A 23,465-nucleotide genomic window follows, 5' to 3' on the forward strand; every position below is an offset into this window, starting at 1 on the left:
TAATCAAGCATTGCATGCATCATTTAAGAAAGAATATTTAATTTAAATATACAAATTTACACATGCATTCAATGAGTTATGCATATTAACTGCTCATGCATTTAATTTGCTTTGGATGAAAGAATTGGTGCATACTTGTTTAATTTAGCAAATTGTATACGTATGTTAGTTGCACTAGTAATTCAGTAAATTTTAATTTATATATATGAAAAATTTGATGAAATTCCTACTTCGCGTTCTATTTTACAAGTTTAATATATTTTATTCTATCGAGACATGTTATGTTTGACTTTAGATAGTTTAATATTTTTCAAGAAATGAGTAGATACTTGCATGTGAAGCTGAGAGGTTGCGATGAAGACCAAGCCTACCTTTTATTTGCCTTCACAAGAATTTTGGACTCTGATTTTATTTTAATTAAATTCAATTCAAGGACAATTGTAATTAATTATGGATGTTTGATTTTATTTTATGCATGGGTAATTATTTGGTAAATTTCAAATTTTATAATTGTTTGATTATAAATGTTCATATGAAGTAGCACACCAAATTTTAGACCTAATGTGTTTTTCTGCTGTTATTTGTTAAATAGTTGAAAGTATTTAAAAAAAAATTCATTATTTTTCAGGTTATAAAAATTGGGGTGTTACAGTTGAAGCCTTTCCGTTATGCTGGTTCGAGAAAAAAAACTCAGTTGTGAATACACAAATGCCAAATACTTATTTTGCTTTTCGAGACAACGAACAATGCAAGATTGAAATCTCGTATATGAAATCTTTTTAAAAATAGTTACTCGATGAGAATGCATAAATTTGCGCTTTTAAATACACACACACACACACACACACACACATATATATATATATATATATATATATATAATCTAAAGTAGACAGAAGTACAAAAAATTGCATATTTTATGAAGTTATATATGTATATAGAATTTATATAGTAAATCATAAGCATGTGCATATTATAGCACGACGGCAAAATAAATGACATAAAGCAAAGCTAGATGCGTAAAACCACATATATATATATATATATATATATATATATATATATATATATAAAATCTAAAGTAGACAAAAGTACACAAAATTGCATATTTTATGAAGTTATATATGTATATAGAATATATATAGTAAATCATAAGCCTGTGCATATTATAGCATGACGGCAAAATAAATGACATAAAGCAAAGCTAGATGCGTAAAACCACATATCGAGCTAAATAAATTATGTAAGCGTTGTGCGGTATACAAAACTGTACATCGGGCTAAATAAATTATATAAGCGATGCATAGTGTACAGAACCGTACATCAGGCTAAATAAATTAGATAAGCAGAAACCTGTGTACATTACAACGCAACGACAACGTAAATGACATAATTTAAAATGGACAAAAATATGCAAAACTGTATAAGTGAGTTAAGAACATATATATATATATAATACGCATAAGTTAGAAGAATTTTGTCATTTGGTCTCGTATGCAACTTTTCCCTACCTTAGAGATGGTCTGAATCTTTGACGATTCTGAGTGTAGGTTCTTAAAGGCTCATGCCTTGATAAGTGTGCCAGGTTCATTGTGTCGAATAGTGCGCTGAAAATAGTTTGTATTGTGTTGTGAATTGAATAACGTAACAAACTTAATTTAACAGAATAAACGACGTTTGTGTCACACAGATTGAATTCGAATCCAATTTGAGCCGACCAGACCAAGTCGAGCTTGAAATTGATGTTTGGTGCGCATGAATCGGCCCAGAATACTGGACCAACCCTGACTGTGCTCGGGGATAACTGAGTTTTGCTCGACTCAACCAGGCTTGAGATAGCAGCAGTACTACGAGTTGCTGCTGTTTGAGCGCAGCTAAAAAAGGGGATGGAGAGAAGTCGACAGCCAGCATCAGGTGGCCAGCAGTCAGCATCAGCCCGCCAGGCTACTATCAAAGGTAGTGGCCACGACAGCCAGCGGTCAGCATCGAGAGGCCGGCAGCCAGGCCACTGCTGAAGGCAGTGGCTGCCGCGACTGACTAACAGAAAGAGTGAAAAACAAGGGGACAAGCATGGTGGCACCTGCCTTCTAGCCAAAAGTGCAGAGAAAAGGGGACGGAGGAACAGAGGGCTTGGCCATTACGCCGAGACAGGTCTGGCCCCCAAACGAAACAGGATCGAGCCTAGGATCGGTTCAAACCGAGCTCAGCTCGGTAGGAACCCTCCTGCCAAAAAAAAGGGATTAGGCAGGAGGGCGAAGCCCTCTTGCCAGAAAAAATGAGACGGGCAGGAGGGCTGCACCCTCCTGTCCGTGAGATCTAAATAGGCAAGAGTGTTGCACCCTCCTACCGGAAGAACAAAAACAGGTAGGAGGGGCGGTGCCCTCCTACTGAAGAAATCAAAGTTTGTGACCATATAAAAAAATGATACACATATAAAATCTAAGTTCTTTATATAACTATGTGAGCAGAACTTAATCCCGCTGTCCGAGCTAGACTGCCTGTTCAAGCTCGGCTCATTTATGTATACCAAGACCGAGCCCTTGTTCAAACTCAGCTCATTTAATATTTTTAACGAGTTCTAGCCAAGCTTAAACGAATCAAACCCAAGCTAGCTCGGCTTGTTGTGCATCCCTAGCCCCACGAGCACTGTCTGCACGTCTGGTGTTTGCGTGGGCGCACATAAACTCCATGCTGCGGCCTTTGGAGGCATGAAACAGCGAAGAACTGTGATTTTGCATCCGCCTGTCCTGCGTTTGCATGGTGCACAGATGTGCGTGGGCCCCACGCGCTGGGTGTCCTGCTGACGGTGATTCAAACGCTCGAAGGCTCGGAATAGCTCCCTAGTCAGCAAATCAATCACCCCAACGAACTGAATCCCGAGACGTCCAGTGAACGAGAACGGTATTCGAGTGTCTTCGTTCCTCAACAGCCGATTCACGCTGAGACTCGTTTTTTTTTGTCATACGGGGACAGCAGATGGAGTTGACCAACCAATGATCCAGCAGCACACGGGATCCCCTACATATCCGCGAGACGTGGCAGTATCTAATTGGTCAAATTGGGAACCAATTGTATTATTGCGTTTTTTTCTCGAATCCCTTTGGTTCCCGGACTTTCACACGTAGGTAGGTACCTTCATGTGAAATTAAAAAGAAAAAGAAAAAAGGAGGATTTCCAAATGGTCACTTCATCCATCCCTGATTCTGCACAATAAAAAAAAAGGTAGATGTAAACAAATAAGAAGGAAAGAAGGAATTCCAACCAGTGCCTTCATCCAGCCCTCATCCTGCAAACCTCAAAAGTAAGCTTCTTCCAACTCACCCTTCTTTCCTTTCTATTTTCCTTTTGCCTCTTGAGAACTGTAGGGTCTTTCCTTTTTGGTTCGCTTAGTTGTTTCTTATCTCTTTTGGCTCTTTGAGTGTTTATCACCAACAATTGATTGCTCTGCAAATTTTTTTCTTATCGGTTTCGTGTAATCAATGAGGAAGTTAGGTAATTTTTTTTGTGTTTAAGAAGCCATTAAGTTCTCCCTTTTCCTCTTTTGTTCCTTGTAGTTGCTGATAATTGCGACTTTGGTTCGGGGGTTGGTTTGTTTCAAACGCCTCCCTTTTAGTTGAATTCTGTGTTAGGTGCTTGATTCTTGAAATCGTGCATTCGTGGATGCGGGATTTTGAGTTTTTTTTTGCTTGATCTTGTTTGATCTTAGTATGCGGTTTTCTGTTTCTTGCGATTCCGGCTGACAGCAGATCCGAACTTGCGAATTGCTGTCAACCATTTTTTTTCAGTGAATTCTAACACTGCTTGTTAACTGCCGGCAGCAGTGAATGCTGCTTGTTCTTGCATTTCTAGATGACGGTGGATCTGAATTTGCAAACTGCCATGATCTGAACATTGCTACGAAAGCTTTTAATACTTTTGATTTTTCCAGTCAAGAGTATCGAATGATTGATTGAGATCTCTGAGATGTGCAAGCAATTTTGGGTTGCGATGTATATCATATATGGAGGGGTAGAATCATTAGACGATGAGATTATAGAGTTGGTGGTTGGTGGAAGGGGTCTGTATAGTGGTAGGAGTAAGAACTTGAGCCGTTCTAAATAGTCAAAATATTGCAATGATCTTTTTACATATTTATGTACCATGTTGTGCTTGTTCCTTATACATATTTTTTTCTAGTTACTTAGATTATTTATTTCAGCCAATATTATTCCAATAAAAACACAAGAAATACAAAAAAAATCATGTTATGTTTGTTCCTTATACATATTTTTTTTTCTGTCAGATTTTGTCATGATGAACACTTAGCAGGAAACAAAACATGGATGATTTGTGTCTTCCATAGGTAAAATATGATTTGAACATTTGAAGGGATCCAAACTTTCTTTCCTTTTGACCTCATTCATGTACATGTTTAAATGGGACTAAGATGAGGTATTATAGTGAAATTGATCTTGTGACGCCCCATTTGTGGAATTCACTGATCGGTCCACACTGGAACCTTCTTTCGGGTTTGAGAAGGCAAACTTGGTTACACAACCTTGCCATGGCCTTTCTAATGCATTTGGATGGACATGGAAGTGCTGGAGATACTTCAGCTGTTCCATTCTGTTAGCTTGGATGTCAAACTTTTATTTCACTAACATACTCTCTCTACTTGGTTATCCTGCATTGATCATACCAGATTGTAGATGTCTATAACTTCTAAACTGATGATTGTTTCAAAGTGAAAAGTTGAATATAGGCATTTCTAAAGTTATGGTCACAAGGATAAGGCTGTGGGATTGGGATGCAGCCAAATTTCTGTGCTTTGTGCAGAATATGGGTATGAAAATGAAAAATAAAATGGCCTTGCAAATTGCAATATCACCTGAAATATGTCAGGATTAATCAAATATTCTCTTCATAATAGTTATGATTCAACAAGATCATAAAAAAATCACTAAAATGTTTATAAACATCAACTAACAATATTATAGGACAATTTGTAAAACAACTGAATTTTTAGTTAAGATACTTATTGAGTTTTAATATGCGAAAACCATCTACTAGTTTATCTTTCTCATTTTGTATCTCTCATAATACTCCATTTATATTATCATTCACCACCATGTTACTAGCTAAAACTATGCTTTTAGAATGTTCAGAAAGCTGATGATTGTTAAGGACGGCTCATACTAACTTAGGGTGGCTCATACAATATATTTGACAATGAAATCTATTTTTGTGTCACATTAATTTGAAAATGGGATTTCCTGGAGGTGCACGCCCCCTGTAACGCCCCAAAAATCCAGGACTTGTAACTTTTTAGAATAGTTTAGAAAGCTTTGAAATCATACAATAATCAGAGTTTAAATAATACTTCAGCGGAAAATGATATTTTTAAAACCACAAGTCAATGGACCTTGAGCGCATTACAGCGTAAACTTTCCTTTTGTCAAATCCCGCACAACCATTGAAATCAAATGGTTTAGAAACAGAGTTTCAATAATTGAGAATTCGTTTGTTGAAAACAAGAAGAAGCTTACTAAAACAGTTTTATTAACTCACGGTTTAAGAAAAGAGAAATTTTGAAACACACTTTATACCAAATTTACCAACATGTCCTCAGGAGCGAAACGTCAGGGAAAGAGCTCTATCTTGACCCCATCACGCCATCGTGCCATCGCAGACTGTATTACCTATCCAAAACCTGCCCATAAAATGGGTCAGTTTCACTAAAAACTGGTAGGTGCACAAACAGGACAATATTGAACATAATTAAGCAAAATAATTTAATATGTCAAGTAGACAGACAATTAAATAGCAATTTGCTTTCAGCAGAGTCATAGAGCAAACTATCATGAGCATAATGCTAAAATTATTACAAGCATTTTACTGACACAAGTAGGCTAACTACTACAAGCAAAGAACTGCATAAGAAATTTAACTAGCAAAATACAATATTTCATCAACCACACACACAATTCCATAAGTATTGAACCTGTTGTACCCTATAACTTTCATACGTGCATAACTGAACACATTGTGTGATCGAATTTAAATTATGTTTCGATATTAACTGGCCAAGCGGGTACGCACAAGGCACGACTCTAGAAACAGCCTAGACTGATCCGAGGGTTTATTATGCTATGTATTATGATAACCCGGATAGCTGACTGAGTCCGCACCTAAGGGGACGGTCGGTGACCAAGAGAGAGATCCCCAAAGCAGCATAAACAATAGATGCATCCCAAACATGGAGAGCTACCACCTAGGATAATTATGGTAGTCCCATTCCCCTAACTCCGATGACTGGGGAAGCCGAGTCTTTTGCTCGTAACTGCCATTAATGGCCTGTCCATCGAAGTTTTGTACCTTCCTGTCCTCTCTCCTGACAGGAGTCAGCGGTTCGAATGAGTACATCAGGGGTAGTTAACTGAAGACTCATTCTACATACTCTGGTCTTTCGACCAACTCGAGTATCTTGCCGGTGAAGGCGAAAACATCACTTATTTAGGTGATCACAACATTTTGTTATTTGCACCCATCGAGGTTGCCACAACCTACTCATCCAATCATCGCAACGTAAGAAGACATACTTGTCAAAAAGTACGATCGTACTTGTCAAAAGTACGACTACGATGAAAGGGAAATGGTTCCACAAAAGAAACCCCAATAGATATTATCTGCAAAAGAATTAATACAACAGAGCCTGGCAAGATAAGTCTTGAATTCACTTAACCAACATTTTTCATATTTCATGATGCAAGGTCATCTCGGATCTCTCGTTCGATCAACAAAGTACTTAACATGTTGTGCATGTCTAAAAGTACGCTATATTGAACAAGGGAGGTCTGTGGGCTTCTTAAAAGGAATACCCAACACACAACTTCATAACAATTCAAAGAATATAGGAGTGCTCATTTGGCACGATTCATCCTTAAAAGCTATAATGCCACATTAAGTCATTCACACAAGACACAACACTATCAATCTTATATCCAAAATTTATCTTAGTATCGACATGTGACACTAGATTGATAAATAAAGAATGGGTCCTTCAACAGAACCTCACTCATTCATATGCTCATGCCCCTGATCGGGGTTATTCGAATTGAGCCGCAACTTGAATCAAGGTTATAAAACATTTCTCCCAAGTGTGTGGACTTGGAAGGGGCCAAATGTGACTTCGCAATCCTACAAGACTTAATCATACTTTGCAAAAGTTGTGCATTTTGAAGAGCACCAAGTTCGCAGAAGGAAACTCATTTTTAGAGAACTGAAATGCACAAGCACAACTTCTAGTGTTTTGAAAACAAGTGAAATCAGGATAGACGCAAGACTACATTTATGTAAGTACATATTTACCATAGGTGTGAGCATATACAGATTATAACATGACAACAAGCGACTCTCGACTTGCAATGCCACACATCGAGCGAAAACACATAAGTAACACACGAGGTACCAAAACCATACCTTGACCACTTAGATAGGCAAACACATAAGGTCATGAGTAATACACGAGACACAAAGTCGTACCTCACTCAAAGGAAACATGCAGGCAAAAATGGATGCAAGCAAACAAGGGCATATGTATTTCAAGAAATACGAAACCACCTTCAACCACATAAGCAAATACGCAAATTAATACTCAAAGAGTAAAATCATACATCGACTCATAAATATGCAGACAAGAAAATATGCAACGCAAAAACAATATAAATCTAAGCATATCTAGCATGGGCATCTTAATTATTTCAACTTAAATACGTTCCTCAATTGCCCTTTGTGCGACTTTACCCTACCTTGGGATGTCGTGCAGCTGTGTACGCCTACGCGAGAGGATAATACGAGGGTCGGGCCACGGAGCACGAAAGGAGCCTGTTGCGTAAGCTGCAAGGTATGTTATTAGCATTCATTTAAATGAATAGGGAAAACGACAATAAAGGACTGGGGTTTCAGCTTCTCTGCAAAACAAGGCAGGGATCAACGGCTCCTGCCGATTCGAAACAGAGCGGGGTAGGGTCCAATGACCCATGCCGGCAAAGGAAACAGGTGCAGGGGCCATCGGCCCCTGCCGGATATTTAAAGAGGGGCAGGGGCCATCGGCCCCTGCTGGGTTTCCGAAAAGGGAGGCAAGAGCCGAAGGCTCTTGCTGGCCTGAAAGGAAGGGCAGGGGCCATAGGCCCCTACCAAAAAGAGGAATGGCAGGGGCCGATGGGCCCTGCCAAAAAATGAGCAGAGAGAGGGGAGTGCAGGGGCAAAGGCCCCCTACGGCTTCAAAAGAGGAGGCAGGGGCCAATGGCCCCTGTCGTTCATGGAGAGAAAGGGCAGGGGCCATCGGCCCCTGCTGGTCTTTAAAAGAGGAGGAGGGCAGGGGCCAAAGGCTCCTGTCGGTCTTAAAAAAAAAAATGGCAGGGGCCATCGACCCCTGCTGGGTTTTAAAAGAAGAGGGGCAAGGGCCGATGGCCCCTGCCGGAAGGTAAGAGAGGAGGGTGACAGGGGGGCCACCGACCTCCTGTCGGTCGCCCCGATCTCCCACGGGGAAGAGAAGGGGGTCTGCAGGGGCCATTGGCCCCTGCCGGCACTCCAACGCACCCCAAAAGAGGGAAGGGGACGACAGGGGCCCTATAGGCCCCCTGTAGGATCTCCGATGGGCACGGAGGGAGATGGGAGGGCGCGGCAGGGGCCGTGCGCCGCCTACCGGCGTCTCGGCGAGTTGACAGAGAAGGGGGAGGGAAGGAGGAGAAGAGGGAGGAGGAGACTGAGATAGAGGGCGTACCTGGAAGGGGGGGCGCCGCCGTCGGTGTCGGCTCCCTTGCGAGGTCGTCGGTGGCGGCGATAGGGAAGAGGCAGCATCGTCGGGAGGAGAGGAGGAGGAGGAGAGAAGGGAGGTGTGCCTCCCCTCCCCTCATGCCCTTCTCTTAAAGACTCGGGAGAGGCAACAATCGGGGAAACCCTCAAGGGGTTTCCTTATTTTGTCGAGGAGGGTGGAGCGGCGTGGGCAGGGCAGGGCAGGGCGCGGCGCACAGGGGAGAGGATTTGTTTTAACAAATCCTCCCTCTGTGTCGGGTTATGAAACCCTAATGAAGAGGGGCCCCCGGCCAGGGTCCAAATTTTTTTTTTTAGCTGGTTTTACACCCCCCCCCCCCCCCCCTCTTTTATGCTTTTCCCTTTGGAGGTTTGCATTCTTTATTTAAGCATTTGGTACTGCTTCCTTTAGCAGACTCGTTTATTCATTATTATATTTGTTATGTCATGTTGATCAGGTATGGAAGTTCTTATTTTTGTTCTGTTCTGGCTTTCATATTTCATGGCTTTGCTTATTTATGTTCTCTCTGCTCATGTATTCGGTTATGCCTGACGTGGTCACATGTGTTTTTATTTTATTTTTATCAGTCCTCTCAAATTCTTGAAATTCATGTGAAACTTGTGTCTGTAAGAGACACTTTCCAGTTTTAACCTTCAACTGCTAGTATAGTCACAAGAAAGATGGTCCTGATTGAGAATTGATTTAGAGATTTAATTGCAGAGACAACTGTTGGGTGACATTTGCAACATGCTACCATTATTCTTGGAGTTGAGCTCTGATCAGTACTTTGGAATGTTGATGCTTCCACTGGTTTTGTATAACACACATAAACTATAAGAGTGCTCTTTAGGTGGTGTATGGAAACAGTTATCTGGTCATCTGACCTATTGGGTTGAGTTATCTACCAAGCAGAATCCTTGTATGGTATATCCTCTGTTGAATATATATGCAAATGATATTGAACTGCTACTGCATGCCTAATAAGTTGAATTTCTATGGATTCTAAATTAGAATGCCTATAAATATTCTATTCTTTGCAGGAAGCAGAAAATGATTCTGACAACAGCCTTGGAGGAAGTCGTGTTATCCAAGACTATTTTGAAACTTCACAATCATCCACGAACATCCTACAGGCAGAAAAGAGTGGACCTTTTCAACCAAGGGTGCAAAATTCTTTGAGGTTTCAAAGAGTTTCTATTGGAATTTGCTTGCTTTGACAGTTATTGTTGTTCAGCACTATATGTTAGATCCTACAAATTCTGATTCTCTAATTTAGGTCTCGTGGCAGTTTCTGGTCTACAAACAGGCTGCTGAGGCCATCATCTTTCCGGAGGATGTTTAGTTTACCCAGGATACCTTGGATATCTAGCGCAGATAATGATGAAAAGGTTTGGTCTAAGCTATATTTTCCTATCCTCGGTCCAAAAGATATTGATTCCACATATTGACATGGTAAAATTTTTAGGTTGAATTAACAAAGGCAGAAGTTGAATCACTTCGTTTGGAGATTGCCACTGCAGAGGAGAAGGAAACTCATCTTAAAGCACAGTAAGATCAATTGCATTACTTTTTAACATCTTGTGCAGTCTAGGTCTAAATCTAGTTGTTTAAGTCAGCACCATATGTTAAATTATACACACACACACACACACACACACACATATATATATATATAATTGTATTGTGTGTATGTAAACTGAAATATCCATCAGGGTATTTCAGTCATTTAATCTATGTAATAGGTGTCAGTCCACTGGGGACTGACTCATCTTTTTCTTCTTTATTTTTCTTTTCTTTTTGTAAGATATAGTTGTTGGATCTGGTCCAATTAACCGTTGAACCAGTCCCAATGGCTATAAATGTAGCTTTAGGGGCTGGTCCAATGGCTAGTTGGGCGAGCCCCCTTGTGTCTTGGAGTGCCTATTTAAAGGCTCTCCCTCTCTTGTATTCTTCAATGCTTTCTTAAGCATGTTATAATCAAAGTTTATATTTTTTATCTTTTGTATTGGCCCTTTGTGGCTATTGTGTGCATGTGTTGTGTGTAAGGAAATGAAAATCTTTCATGAAAGCACAAATGCTTGTAATAGGTGTCTATTAAAGACACTTCAACCATAACCCACAAAAGGGTATAAATGAGAGAACTCAAAATAAAAAATAATAATATTTATTTCATTCACATGAAATTCTTAAAAAGCATTGTTACAAGGAGAGGGGAGTCACCCCTATTTATACACAATGAGAGAGGGAGAGAGATGAGCTTTTGGAGAGCTCTAGAGAGTTGTTAGAGCTAGTCCAACGACTCTAATTGTAGCCGTTGGACTAGCTCCAACGGCTATCAAAACTAGTCAAGAACTAGTTAAGTCTTGACTAGTTTTGAGTCTAGTTCAAATTGAACTAGATAAAAATAAAAATACAAAAAATAAAAAGGAAAAAATAAATAAATATAAAATATTATATTATATTATATATAATTACATTTATGTCTACACTTTTTAACACTCCCCCTCAAACTTACAGTATAATGGCACAAGTTTGTTTAAGAGAAAATGATATATAGAAGCAACGAGAGGTTTGGGGAAGAAATCTGCTAATTGATACTCTGATGTAACGTAAGACAAATCAATAGTTCCATGTAGATACTCCTCTCTGACATAGTGACAATCTATCTCAATATGTTTGGTGTGTTCATGAAATGTTCGGTTGCTGTCCATATAGATCGCACTCTTTTTGTCACAGCATATGCATGAAGCTTTTGTCACTTCAACTCCCATGTCAGCCAACAGTCTTCTGAGCCAGACTACCTCCATTATTGTGGTGGTCATGACTCAGTATTTAGCTTCGGTTGACGAAATAGAAATCTTCTGCTGCTTTTTGCACCGCCACGAAATCAAGGATTCACGTAAGAAAACACAAAAACCAGTGGTTGAGTACCTATTATTAGGATCACCTCCCCAGTTAGCATAAATATATGCAATTAAATCTAATAAAGATGAAACAAATAAGAAGAGGCCTCGAGAAAGGGAAGACTTAATGTATCTAATAATACACAAAACTGCCCCCATGTGAACAAAAGTGGGATCGTGCTGAAATTGACTGGATGAATGTATGTGTGCTATATCAGGTATAATAATGGAGATATAGTTAAGTGCTCCAATAAGTTGTCTATAAGGAGTGAGATCGTCAAGAGATTCTCCATCATCGATTCTCATTTTGATATTGACAACTTCTGGAGTATCCACTCTCTTATCATTTGTAATTCTCAACTTAAAAACAATATCAAAAGCAAACTTAGATTGAAATAATAAATAACCTCGAGGGGAATAAACAACTTTAATTCTTAAAAATATCTCAATAAACCTAAATCAATCATTTCAAAATGATTTTTAAGAAGCTTTTTAATGTTTTCAACTCCCTGTTTGTCTCCTCCGGTAATGATCATGTCATCCACATAAAGAAAAAGAATAATAATCCCTTCATAAAAAATCTTAACAAACAAAAAAGTGTCAGTCAGACAAGTTCTGAATCCAATATCAAGCATAACATGACTAAACCTATCATACCAGGCTTTTGGTGCCTGTTTAAGACCATAAAGAGCCTTTTCTAAATGAAGAGCCTTACCCTTAGAAATACTTATACCAAGTGGTGCTTCCATATAAACTTCTTCAACTAGATTTCCATTGAGAAAAATATTTTTAACATCCATTTGAAATATGAGCAATTTTCTAATAGAGGCTAAGGCTATCAGGGTCCTAACTGTTGTCATTCCTGTCGATTGGAAAAAAAGTTTCTTCGTAGTCGATGCCATACTCTTGGGAATACCCCTTGGACATTAATCTGACTTTATATTTTTAAAGAGTTCCATTACTCTTGGTTTTAATCTTATAAGCCCACCTACAACCTATATGTTTCTTTCCTTATGGAATATCTTGAATAGTCCAAGTGTTAGCCCTTTCTAATGCTTCTAATTCTGCCATCATGGCTTCTACCCATTCTATATGATCTTTGACTTGAGTATAGGACAAAGGTTCTATATACGAGTGTATTAATGCAATAAATGCTTTATATATGGGTGAAAAAAGATTCGTATGACACAAATTTACTGGGAGGTTTAGAGACTCTGGATGACCTTCTGGTTTGTGCTTCTGAATATTTTTTCAATGCACATGAAAAATTGGATTCTCTATATCTTGAGTATTGCAAACTAGTGTCCCTATGAGTTTACTCTTCATTAATAACATTATGTTTAGAATCAATAATACCTTGACTATCGTCTAGGTCATGTTCATAGTTACATCCATCAGATTTTGAAGTCAAATCTATCAAAAAAGAATATTTGGTTACTTTCTTGGTCTTTTCAAAATAAAAGAAACTTTCTTTTTCCAAGAATGATACATTTCTTGATACATATAATTTTTTATTTTTAAAATCAAAACACCTATAGCCTTTTTGATTATCTGCATAACCTAAGAAGGCACAAGAGAAGAGTTTATCATTTTTGTTGGTGAAGATAAAACATTTGCATAAAAAAATCTTAATCTGGAGTAATCAAGAAATAATTTGACAAGTTTTTCAATTTGAGTTATTTTTCAAAGAAGAAGATGACATTCATTTAATGAGATAGGTAGTTGTTAGGATTGTTTCAGCCCAAAACTTTTTTGGTATTTGGTTTGCTATCAATAAAGTCCTAGTGGTTTCCATAATGTGTCGGTGTTTTCGTTCAGCCAAACCATTTTGTTGTGGTGTGTGTGGACAAGATCTTTGATGTGTAATGCCATGTAAATTGAGATAATATTTACATTCTTTTGACAAAAATTTTCTCCCTGAATCGGTGCGAAAAATGAAAATATCATTCTGAAATTTATTTTTAACCATTTTGTGAAATGTTTGAAAATGCAAAAAGACCTCGGATTTATGTTTAAGGAAGTAGATCCAAATATGCCTAGAGAAGTCATCAACAAAAAATACATAATGTGCATATTCGCCTTTTGATATGATCGGTGCGGGACCCCAAACATCCAAATGTATTAACTTAAGTGGTTTGGATGAAACAAAAGTTCTATCATGAAATGATAATCTCTTCATTTGACCAAGAATACAATCTTTACAAGCAAAATTTTCTTAAATTTAAAAAGTGTTTGATTTTGGATATATGAGGATAGCCAAGTCTTTTGTGCCATAGATCCAAATCCAATTTCTGAACATTATATCAAAAGGCATTCTTGGGTAATTCCAAAAAATCCATATAGTAGAGTCATTCTTCTCTATGACCTTCCCCAATCAGTTTCCCTGACTGGCGAAGTTTGAACTTTTGTCCTTTTGAGTCAAAGTTCGAACCTTATCTTGCAAATTGCACACGTGCAATGACTTTAAGGAAATACATATTTCTAAGATACTCCCAAGCCTTATTGGCATGTGTAGAAGATGAACCGAACCTGAGAGAGAGAGAGAGAGAGAGAGAGAGAGAGAGACGGCTGTGCAAAGAAAACAGAAAACTTAATCCTCATTAGGGCTTCTCTCTATATTAAATAGAGAGAGGCAAAACAAAGAAATTACAACTAAGACCTTATGAAAAAAGTATTTCAGAAAACCTCTAATAAGGAACAACTTAACCTAAAAACCACCTATTCTCAACACTCCCCCTCAAGCTGGAGCATAGATATCTATCATGCTCAGCTTGTCACAGCATCTGGAAAAATTAGGCCTAGCAAGAGGCTTTGTAAACATATCTGCAACTTGGTCTTCAGACTTTAGGTATTTTGTAGTGATATGACCAGCTTGAATCATATCTCTTACATAGTGACAATCAACCTCAATGTGCTTTGTTCTCTCATGAAAGACAGGATTGTTTGCTATATATGTTGCCGCTTTGTTATCACACATCATGGTCATTGGAGAGGAAACCTTCACCTGGAGATCATTAAGAACAGTGCGAACCCATATCAATTCAGCAGTTGTTTGGGCCATAGCCCGATATTCTGATTCTGCACTCGACCTGGAAACCACATTTTGTTTCTTACTTCTCCATGAAATCAAGTTGTCTCCCAGAAACACACAGAATCCTGTGGTAGACTTTCTATCTACTACAGATCCAGCATAGTCAGCATCAGAATAAGCTACTATCTCCAGAGTTCCACCTTTCTTGAACAATAACCCCTTTCCAAGAGAGGATTTTAGATATCTGAGAATCATTATGGCTGCATTCCAGTGTACCTCAGTTGGTTTGTCCATGAACTGGCTAACTTTGCTTACTGCTAAAGCAATATCTGGTCTGGTCACAGTTACATATAGTAACTTCCCTACTAGGGAGCGATAGCGTTTGCTATCAACAGGTTTTGACCCTTCTTCAACCAACTGAACTTTATGGTCCATGGGAATATTTGCTGGTTTAGCTTCCAACATGCCTGTTTCCTTTAATAAGTCAAGAACATACTTCCGTTGAGACAGAACCATCCCTTCACGGCTTCTAGCAACTTCTATGCCCAGAAAATACCTGAGTGAACCAAGGTCTTTTGTAACAAAGTGTTTGTGAAGATGAGCTTTTGTGGCTTCAATAGCTTTCACATCATCTCCTGTAAGAATGATGTCATCCACATATACTACCATAACAACGATGCCAGAGCTAGTTTTCTTTATAAAAAGAGTATGATTTGCTGCTGATCTGTTAAAACCAAAGCTTGACATCACTTCAAACAACTTTTGAAACCATGCACGAGGACTTTGTTTCAAGCCATAAATCGCCTTTCTCAATTTGCACACCTTATGACACTCCCCCTCAACCTCAAAACCTGGAGGTTGTTGCATGTAAACGGTCTCGGAGAGATCCCCATAAAGAAATGCATTTTTCACATCTAATTGACACAAGTTCCAGCCATGCTGAACAGCTACTGAGAGAACAAGACGGATGGTACCCATCCGTGCAACAGGAGAAAACGTTTCAAAGAAGTCAATTCCATATGTCTGGGTATATCCTTTCGCGACTAATCTGGCCTTGTACCTTTCAATAGAACCATCGGATTTGTACTTTATTGTATATACCCATTTACAACCAACAATGTCAGCATCTGCTGGGGAATCAACTAGATCCCAAGTATGCTGAGATACCAAAGCCTTCATTTCTTCTTGCATAGCCATCTTCCAGCGATTATCAAGTGCTGCCTGCTGATAGTTCAGAGGAATGGTTTCAGCAGACAAGGCTGAAATAAAAGACTTCATCTTATGTCCAATTCTGGCATGGGAGACAAAATGAGCTATGGGATATAAGGTGCATTGTCTTGTCCCTTTTCGTAGAGCAATAGGCCTGTTATCATCATCCTGAAGAACACTATTGTCAGTAGAACTTACCTCAGGAGAAGAAGAAGATGAAGGCTCTTGCGGAAGTGGAGCTCTACGCACATATACCAATGGAGGATTATTAAATCTGGAAGAGGATGAAGTTTGGTTCGGTAAGGAGGGCACAGATTCCAAAGGAAAAGGAGGTATAGGTAATGAAAAAGACTCAGCTGGATCAACCTGTAGCGGAGAACCGGAACTAGAGTAATATGGAGAGGATTCCAGGAAAGATACGTCTGCACTGACATACTCTCGGCGAGAAATAGGATCATAACATCGATAGCCCTTCTGATTTTTCGGATAACCAATAAATATGCATTTTGTAGCTTGAGCTGCTAATTTATCACGGTCAGGGCCAAGTTTATGAACAAAACAGACACATCCAAATATTTTTGGTGAGAAAGAAAAAAGTGGGGCATTAGGTTTTAGGATATGTAATGGAATTTGATCACCCACAGAAGACGAAGGCATGCGGTTGATCAGATAGCAAGCAGTGCTAATCGCATCACCCCAGTATGACGCAGGAACATTGGATTGAATCATAATGGTCCTTGCAACATCAAGGAGGTGCCGATGTTTTCGCTCAGCCACCCCATTTTGTTGAGATGTATAGGCACAAGAAGTTTGGGGTTGGATGCCATGATCTTGGTAAAATTGTAACAGATCTTTTGATTTAAACTCAAGAGCATTATCAGTGTGAACAATCTTGACACTAGATTCAAACTGAGTTTTTATTTCAAGAATTAGGGATTTGATAAGACTTGGAACATCAGATCGTTCTTTTATTAAAAATACCCATGATAACTTAGAGAAATCATTAACAATAACAAGATAATACCGACACTGAGTCCTAGTAGGAATCTTACTAGGACCCCATACATCTGCATGAAGAAATTCAAAAACTTTATTACTCGACTGACTCTGACTCAAAGGGAACGAACTTCGATGATGCTTGCCCAACTGACATGCTTCACACTGAAATGATATGGTGGAAGGAATCTGAGGAAAGACCGACCGAAGCTTTGACAGTGAAGGATGACCAAGACGACGATGCCACTGAACAGGGCTGAATGAATGGTCCAATGCAGCATGAACAGAACCCATTGGATGATGTAGGTAGTAAATTCCATTTTCTTCATAGCCTCCACCAATCTTCTTCCCCGTCAGCAAATCCTGAAAATGACAACCCATTGGATCAAATATTACTCTACAATTTTGTTCTTTTATAAGGCAACTAACAGAAAGTAAACTTTGAGGAAAGTTTGGAGCATGAAGTGCATTTTTCAATTGTAATGAGGAGGATATAGAAATATTTCCCTGACCAACAACCGGGGAGGAGCTCCCATCGGCTAATGAGACTCCAAGTTGAGCCTTAATGACCTTTAGATCTGAAAAAACACGAGAATTTCCACACAAATGTCTGGATGCACCAGAGTCAATAACCCACTTACTATCATTCGGATGGAGATGATTCCCGGTTGAATAGGCAATACCAGCTACAGGAGAACTGGAACTCAAAGGTCGGAGAGCAATCAACTCATCATATTCCGCACGACTAAGAGTGATATTATTTTCATTTGCAGTGATATTATCTTGTGCATTAGTTGCCTCAATAGTAGTAACATGAGCTTTAGGATTATATGACTTTGATGCAGAAGAGAGTGGCCGACCATGCTTATCCCAACAACGATCTTCTAAATGACCAGATTTTCCACAGAATGTACATTGAAGCTTTCCTCTGCCTCCCATACCACGTCCACGTCCTCGTCCTCTGATATTCTGAATATTTCCACGGCCATAACTAGATGGGGCAACAAGAGCAGATGTCTGAGTCATAGGCTGAGATTGTGGCAGAGATATCGCAAGTCTACTCAAACGATTGTAAGCGTCAGCAAGAGTGGGAACATCTGAACCAGTCAACATTTGAACTTTTGCAACCGAAAAATCTGAAGAGAGACCTGTAAGAAAACGAGCAACCATGGTTTGTTCTTGATGATCCTTTTGTTTCGAGCAACACAAAGGCCGGTGAGCATTAAGTCTTTCAAACGCAGCTTTGACAGAGGCATAGTACTGGGCCAAGGTCTGATCTCCCTGTTGCAAGTTATATATTTCCTGTTCGACTTGTAGGACACGACTCACATTCGTTTCTTGTGAGTATGTATCACGAAGATTGTCCCACATTAGTTTGGCTGTATTATAGTAGATCAATCCATCTGCAATATGGGGTTCGACACTGTTCATGATCCATGACATAACTATGTCATTATCTTCATCCCAAGTAACATATTTTCCCAATTTCTCAATGGGTTCGCCTTCCAACAAAATATGTTTTCGACGATGTCCAGATACCGACATCATAAAAGTTCTGGACCACCTGGCATAGTTGGTTTCATTCAACCTAACAGAAGAGCCATACGAGAAGGGGTTGGCAAACGCCTTATACTCCCCAATATGTTCCATTTTGGAATCACCTTTCGACGTTTCAGCCATACCAAAAAAAAACTCACTTGAACAACAAGTGTTTAAAAAAAATTTCTTCAACTCAGCAGGAAACCACTCCTGCTGTTCCACAACATAAAGATCAATCCAGCATGAAATCACATTTGCTATTTTCCATGACAGAAGAGTAACTTCAACACTCGACACAACAGGGAGTTAAAAAAAAATTCAGTTGCTGTAGTTACCACAGAAATTCCGATCCTTGCTGCACCCAAACACATCACCACACATGATAAAATGCAGTCGCAAGACACACTGTTAACCAAAACTTGCTGTTCTCCAACATATACGACATGACATCCAGTAAATATCACACAAAATCAGCTTCTGCAAGAACTCAACACTTACGGCCACAAAAAAAAAATAAATTCTGTTGCTCCCAAACAGCAGGAACACACCTCGACGAGAATTCAGCACTCACGACAACAGAAAAAAAATTCTGTTATTTCCACCCATCAGGAATATCCTTCGACACCTTATGAACCAACACACAACTCGTCATAGCAGCAGGAAGACTCGGCACCACCAGGTCGCAGCAAACTCCCAACAGCGTAGGTAGTCACGAGGAGAGAAAACAAAAGAAAACAAGGAGATACGACACCCACAACAGGCATCCACGACGAGCACGAGGAGATACGACCCCCACAGCAGGCATCCACACCCAGCAGATGATACGACACCCACAGCAGATGATACGACACCCACAGTAGGCATCCACGACCAGCAGAATGCCAAAAAAAATATTTAAAGTGCTGACCTGATTAGATCATTACTCAGCGTGATCGAAGTTTGATCATGATCATGAAAGCCTCCATGAATCGACTGAGATCTGGTAGAGCACGATCACACCCACGTCACAGTCGATATCTCGATCACGCTCCCACTTCACAGTCGATCACGTTCCCACGATCGGCTGTGGCTCTGATACCATGTAGAAGATGAACCTGAGAGAGAGAGAGAGAGAGAGAGAGAGAGAGAGAGAGAGAGAGAGAGAGAGACGGCTGTGCAAAGAAAACAGAAAACTTAATCCTCATTAGGGCTTCTCTCTATATTAAATAGAGAGAGGCAAAACAAAGAAATTACAACTAAGACCTTATGAAAAAAGTATTTCAGAAAACCTCTAATAAGGAACAACTTAACCTAAAAACCACCTATTCTCAACAGCATGCTCGAATTTGGCAAGACTAGAGCATTTCTTGATGTCTACGCTATTAATTAGCTAAGACATGATCTTGGTATGCCGCATCCTCCATTCTTTCCATTTTTTCTCATAGGTGGCTAATGCCTTATTTTTCTCTCTTTTCATGAGACCGTGAGGGGTACCTCTTTCTCATTTTCAATTTTTGTGATAATTAAATTTGGTTCCAAATTATAACCATCTACTATTTCCCACAACCCTTTTCCCTAAACGTGATGCTTTATAATTGAAGCCCACATCACATAATTGATATCATTTAGTTTTACGGGCATGATGGTGACTTTATCATTGTCATCCATTCTTACAAGGGCGAAGAAAAAAGAGAGATGATGAGAGAAAAAAAGAAAAAGAAAAAAAATATGAGAAGAGGAGGAAAGAGCAAGAGCACAATTATAATCTTTATATAGTCAACGATTCCCCAAACGACTTCTTTCTTCAACTATGCTGGCAAAAAAAACACTTAAATCACGAATAAGGAGATAAAACAACTTTTTCTAGAGTGACACAGAAAATGAGGTGGCAAATCTCCAAGATCAGAAGTTTCCAAGCTCTGATACCATATAAGGAAATGAGGATCTTTCACGAAAGCACAAAAGCTTGTAATAGATGTCTATTAAAGACACTTCAACCATAACCCACAAAAGGGTATAAATGAAAGAACTCAAAAGAGAATAATAATATTTGTTTCATTCTCATAAAATGCTTAAAAAGCATAGTTACAAGGAGAGGAGAGTCACCCTTATTTATACACAATGAGAGAGAGAGAGGAGCTTTTGGAGAACTCTTGGGAGTCATTGGAGCTAGTCCAATGGCTCTAATTGTAGCCGTTGGACTAGCTCCAAGGGCTATCAAAACTAGTCAATAACTAGTTAAGTCTTGACTAGTTTTGAGTCTAGTGCAAATTGAACTAGACAAAAAAAATACAAAAAATGAAGAAAAAGAAAAAGGAAAAAAATAAAATAAAATATATTATATTATATTACATTATATTATATATAATTACATTTATGTGTACACTTTTTAACATTGTGCTATTGAGTTCATTCTCATTTTTTGATTGTATTATCCATTGGTGGATTAGTGCTTGTGAACTTTTGTATTCTTGTTGAACCTTATTGGGTTTATTGTATTTCCGCTTGTTTCATTGCACCATCCCTATCTCCCAAATCCATGATTCTAACTCTAGCAGCTTGGGCAGGTGGGATTTGCTAATATCCATCTCCCCTCACATTTCCGCTCTCAAACAGAGCCTAAGAGAAGTCACATGATGTTAGAACTTAAAGCTTTTGGTTGAAAATAACCAAAAACTCTTAAAAAGGCCTTTTTCAACCCTAAAAAATAGAACAGAAGTCAATGACTTCAAATTACCAAATTATTTTTGGTTTCCTAGATTCACTTTTTTATATCTTCCCCAAAAGAATTCTCTTTTTCCATATCATTTAATGAAGTCAGTTTTTGCACCGTAGTTCTCCCCTTGAATTGCCATATTATGTAATGGAAACAACCGTGTATCTTGGTGAGCATTTACAAAATTTGGGGACTAAATCCAAGTATGCTCTTACCCATGCTTGTAGCCGCCTATACTGCCTGCTTGTTTTTGCCATGTTCTTTAGGGTTATCAGTTATGTTTGCCTTTTTTATCTCTTTATTTTATCATACACATGCTTTGCTGTTAACTCTTAACTCATGTGAGTTGCGAAGTTGCACGTTTTCTTTTCTCATTCTGCCTTAGAATAACTTGATCTTCAATTGAAATCATCCAATGGTTTTAGTACTTTGACACCTGATATCTTCTGTTTGTTTTCCTTCTTACTGAACCTAACTTTTATTATTATTATCAGTATTTTACCATCATCCTCATCCATGATGCTATTTGCTTGGTGAGAGTTTCCAATGGCTATTTGTCTTGCAAATTTTCTTGTCGCTTCAATGCCACTTTCATAACCCAGTATGCATCACACTTGTAACAGTCAAACGAGGATGAGATAATCTTGCTAAATATAAGAAATTAGAGTTCTGGTGTTTAGTCAATAAATGCAAGCATCGAGATGGATATTGGTATCTGATTTTTTTTTCTTTTTATGTGACAGGTTGGAACATGTTGATGAGATACTAAAATCTGCACAGCTTGCCGGCTATTTGTATATCAGAACTGTAAGTTCTGTTGTCAACCTTGCACATATGAAGTTGGTTATTTTTTGTTTCATAGAAGTGGATACTGGCCATGAAAATAACTCTTACTTTTGAATATATATTTACAGAGATGGACGGCTCTGCCTTGGGAGCCACCTGTAGATGATGCTGATGTAGATGACTGGCTTCAACGCTTTGTTGTCCTTCATGGGTCATGCATCTTTTTATACTTACATTCAGCAGGTAAGGATCTTAATGCGATCCTCGCTTCCATATGTTTGAGTAGAGGATGTTGATGAAACCAAGGATATGTAAGCCACTGATTCAGAGAAACAAATGGAAATGGTTTCTTATGTTTCTGACCAAGAATTGATGAATACATCCAATGTTTAGGAGTACTATGTTAGGGAGTTCCTTTTTTGATGTGATATTACAATACATAGTAATGGTCAATCAGAATTTTTACAAAAAAAACTAGCAATAAGTACCAAAATTTTATTATAAATAGTTTCTAGCTAGACTGAAACTCGTCTTCCCTCATCCTTCTTTACATACTGTTCTTTGATCTTTCCATCTTGGCAGTTAAGGAGAGATTTCTTGAAGAATTTCTCTTGTAGTCCTTTTATTTGAAGCCGCTTTCTTAGTTTTCATTTCTTTAAAGTATACATTTCATAATCATAGCTAGAATCAAAGTCAATGAACATTTTTTCCAAAATTATGTGGCCTTTTATATAACAAATCTGTTAACCAATGAATAAACCTCTATGTTTTCATACAACACCAAGCTGGATCTAATGTATACATTTCCCCTGCTCCCATGAATGTGGGGTCCAAGATTGTTCCTAACATAGAGCATTTCAACTTCCTGAGTGGACAGGAACAAGCTTTCAAGTCTAGATGAGTGTGCACCTCTATTCATTTTATTGGTATTTTTTCTTCTTTATTACAAAATAGTTTGCTATTTGTCACGTTAGACAAATTGTAGCCAGCAAAGTTGGGCTCCTAGAACAGGTTTGGCTTTAACACCCTTAAACTGGGGGATTTGAGTGCAAGCTCTTGTCTTCCCTACTTTGGATTACCCCAGAAAGTATACTTTCTTTATGTTAACTTTATTGATGTGCACCTCATTGAAGTTAAAATTTGAAAATTTTTTCATTGTCCCCTTTTTATATGATTAAGATAAGCTCTAGATTAGATTTGAAACCAAAACCCCTTGGTTAATGATAGTATAACATCAAGCCGACATGTTTAAACTTCTTCCCTCTAAACAAGTTTTGAGATACCACGGTTTTTTCTTATACTAATGGCCAGCATGAAAGGTAATTATGCAGTTGCATGTCAAGTACATGGTGAGTTTATTACTTCAGTTTAGCAATCTAATGAGTCTTTGATGTGATTTTGATAAATATGCTGAAAATACCATTCTTGGTGACAATTCATATAAGCAACACCACACTTCCAAAAATTGTCAGGAATGCATATGTATGTAGGATATATATTTAATACAGTCGA

The 23,465-nt window shown here is 38.6% G+C and overlaps 1 protein-coding gene across 7 annotated transcripts in view; it reads left to right on the top strand.

Moving 5' to 3' along the window:
• Positions 1–3,204: 3,204 nt before the first annotated feature.
• Positions 3,205–23,465, top strand: part of LOC149820197 (uncharacterized) — a 34,191-nt gene continuing 13,930 nt past the window's right edge. For 3 of the 7 annotated variants that reach the window (XR_016426439.1, XM_089982385.1, XM_089982382.1), the window contains exons 1-7: positions 3,206–3,301; positions 9,515–9,718; positions 9,835–9,974; positions 10,071–10,182; positions 10,260–10,342; positions 21,911–21,974; positions 22,082–22,196. Coding sequence is in view for 6 of the 7 variants with exons in the window: in XM_089982385.1 (XP_089838511.1) it covers positions 9,716–9,718; positions 9,835–9,974; positions 10,071–10,182; positions 10,260–10,342; positions 21,911–21,974; positions 22,082–22,196 (517 nt within the window). In the remaining variant the exon portion in view is untranslated. Of the gene's footprint in view, positions 3,302–9,500; positions 9,719–9,834; positions 9,975–10,070; positions 10,183–10,259; positions 10,343–21,910; positions 21,975–22,081; positions 22,197–23,465 lie in introns of all 7 variants that reach the window. The other 4 variants (XM_089982386.1, XM_089982384.1, XM_089982383.1 and 1 more) reach the window with 4 other exon arrangements.

Source organism: Nuphar pumila, chromosome 12 (genome assembly GCF_984573655.1).
Source record: "Nuphar pumila chromosome 12, dmNupPumi1.hap1.1, whole genome shotgun sequence".
Lineage (NCBI taxonomy): Eukaryota > Viridiplantae > Streptophyta > Magnoliopsida > Nymphaeales > Nymphaeaceae > Nuphar > Nuphar pumila.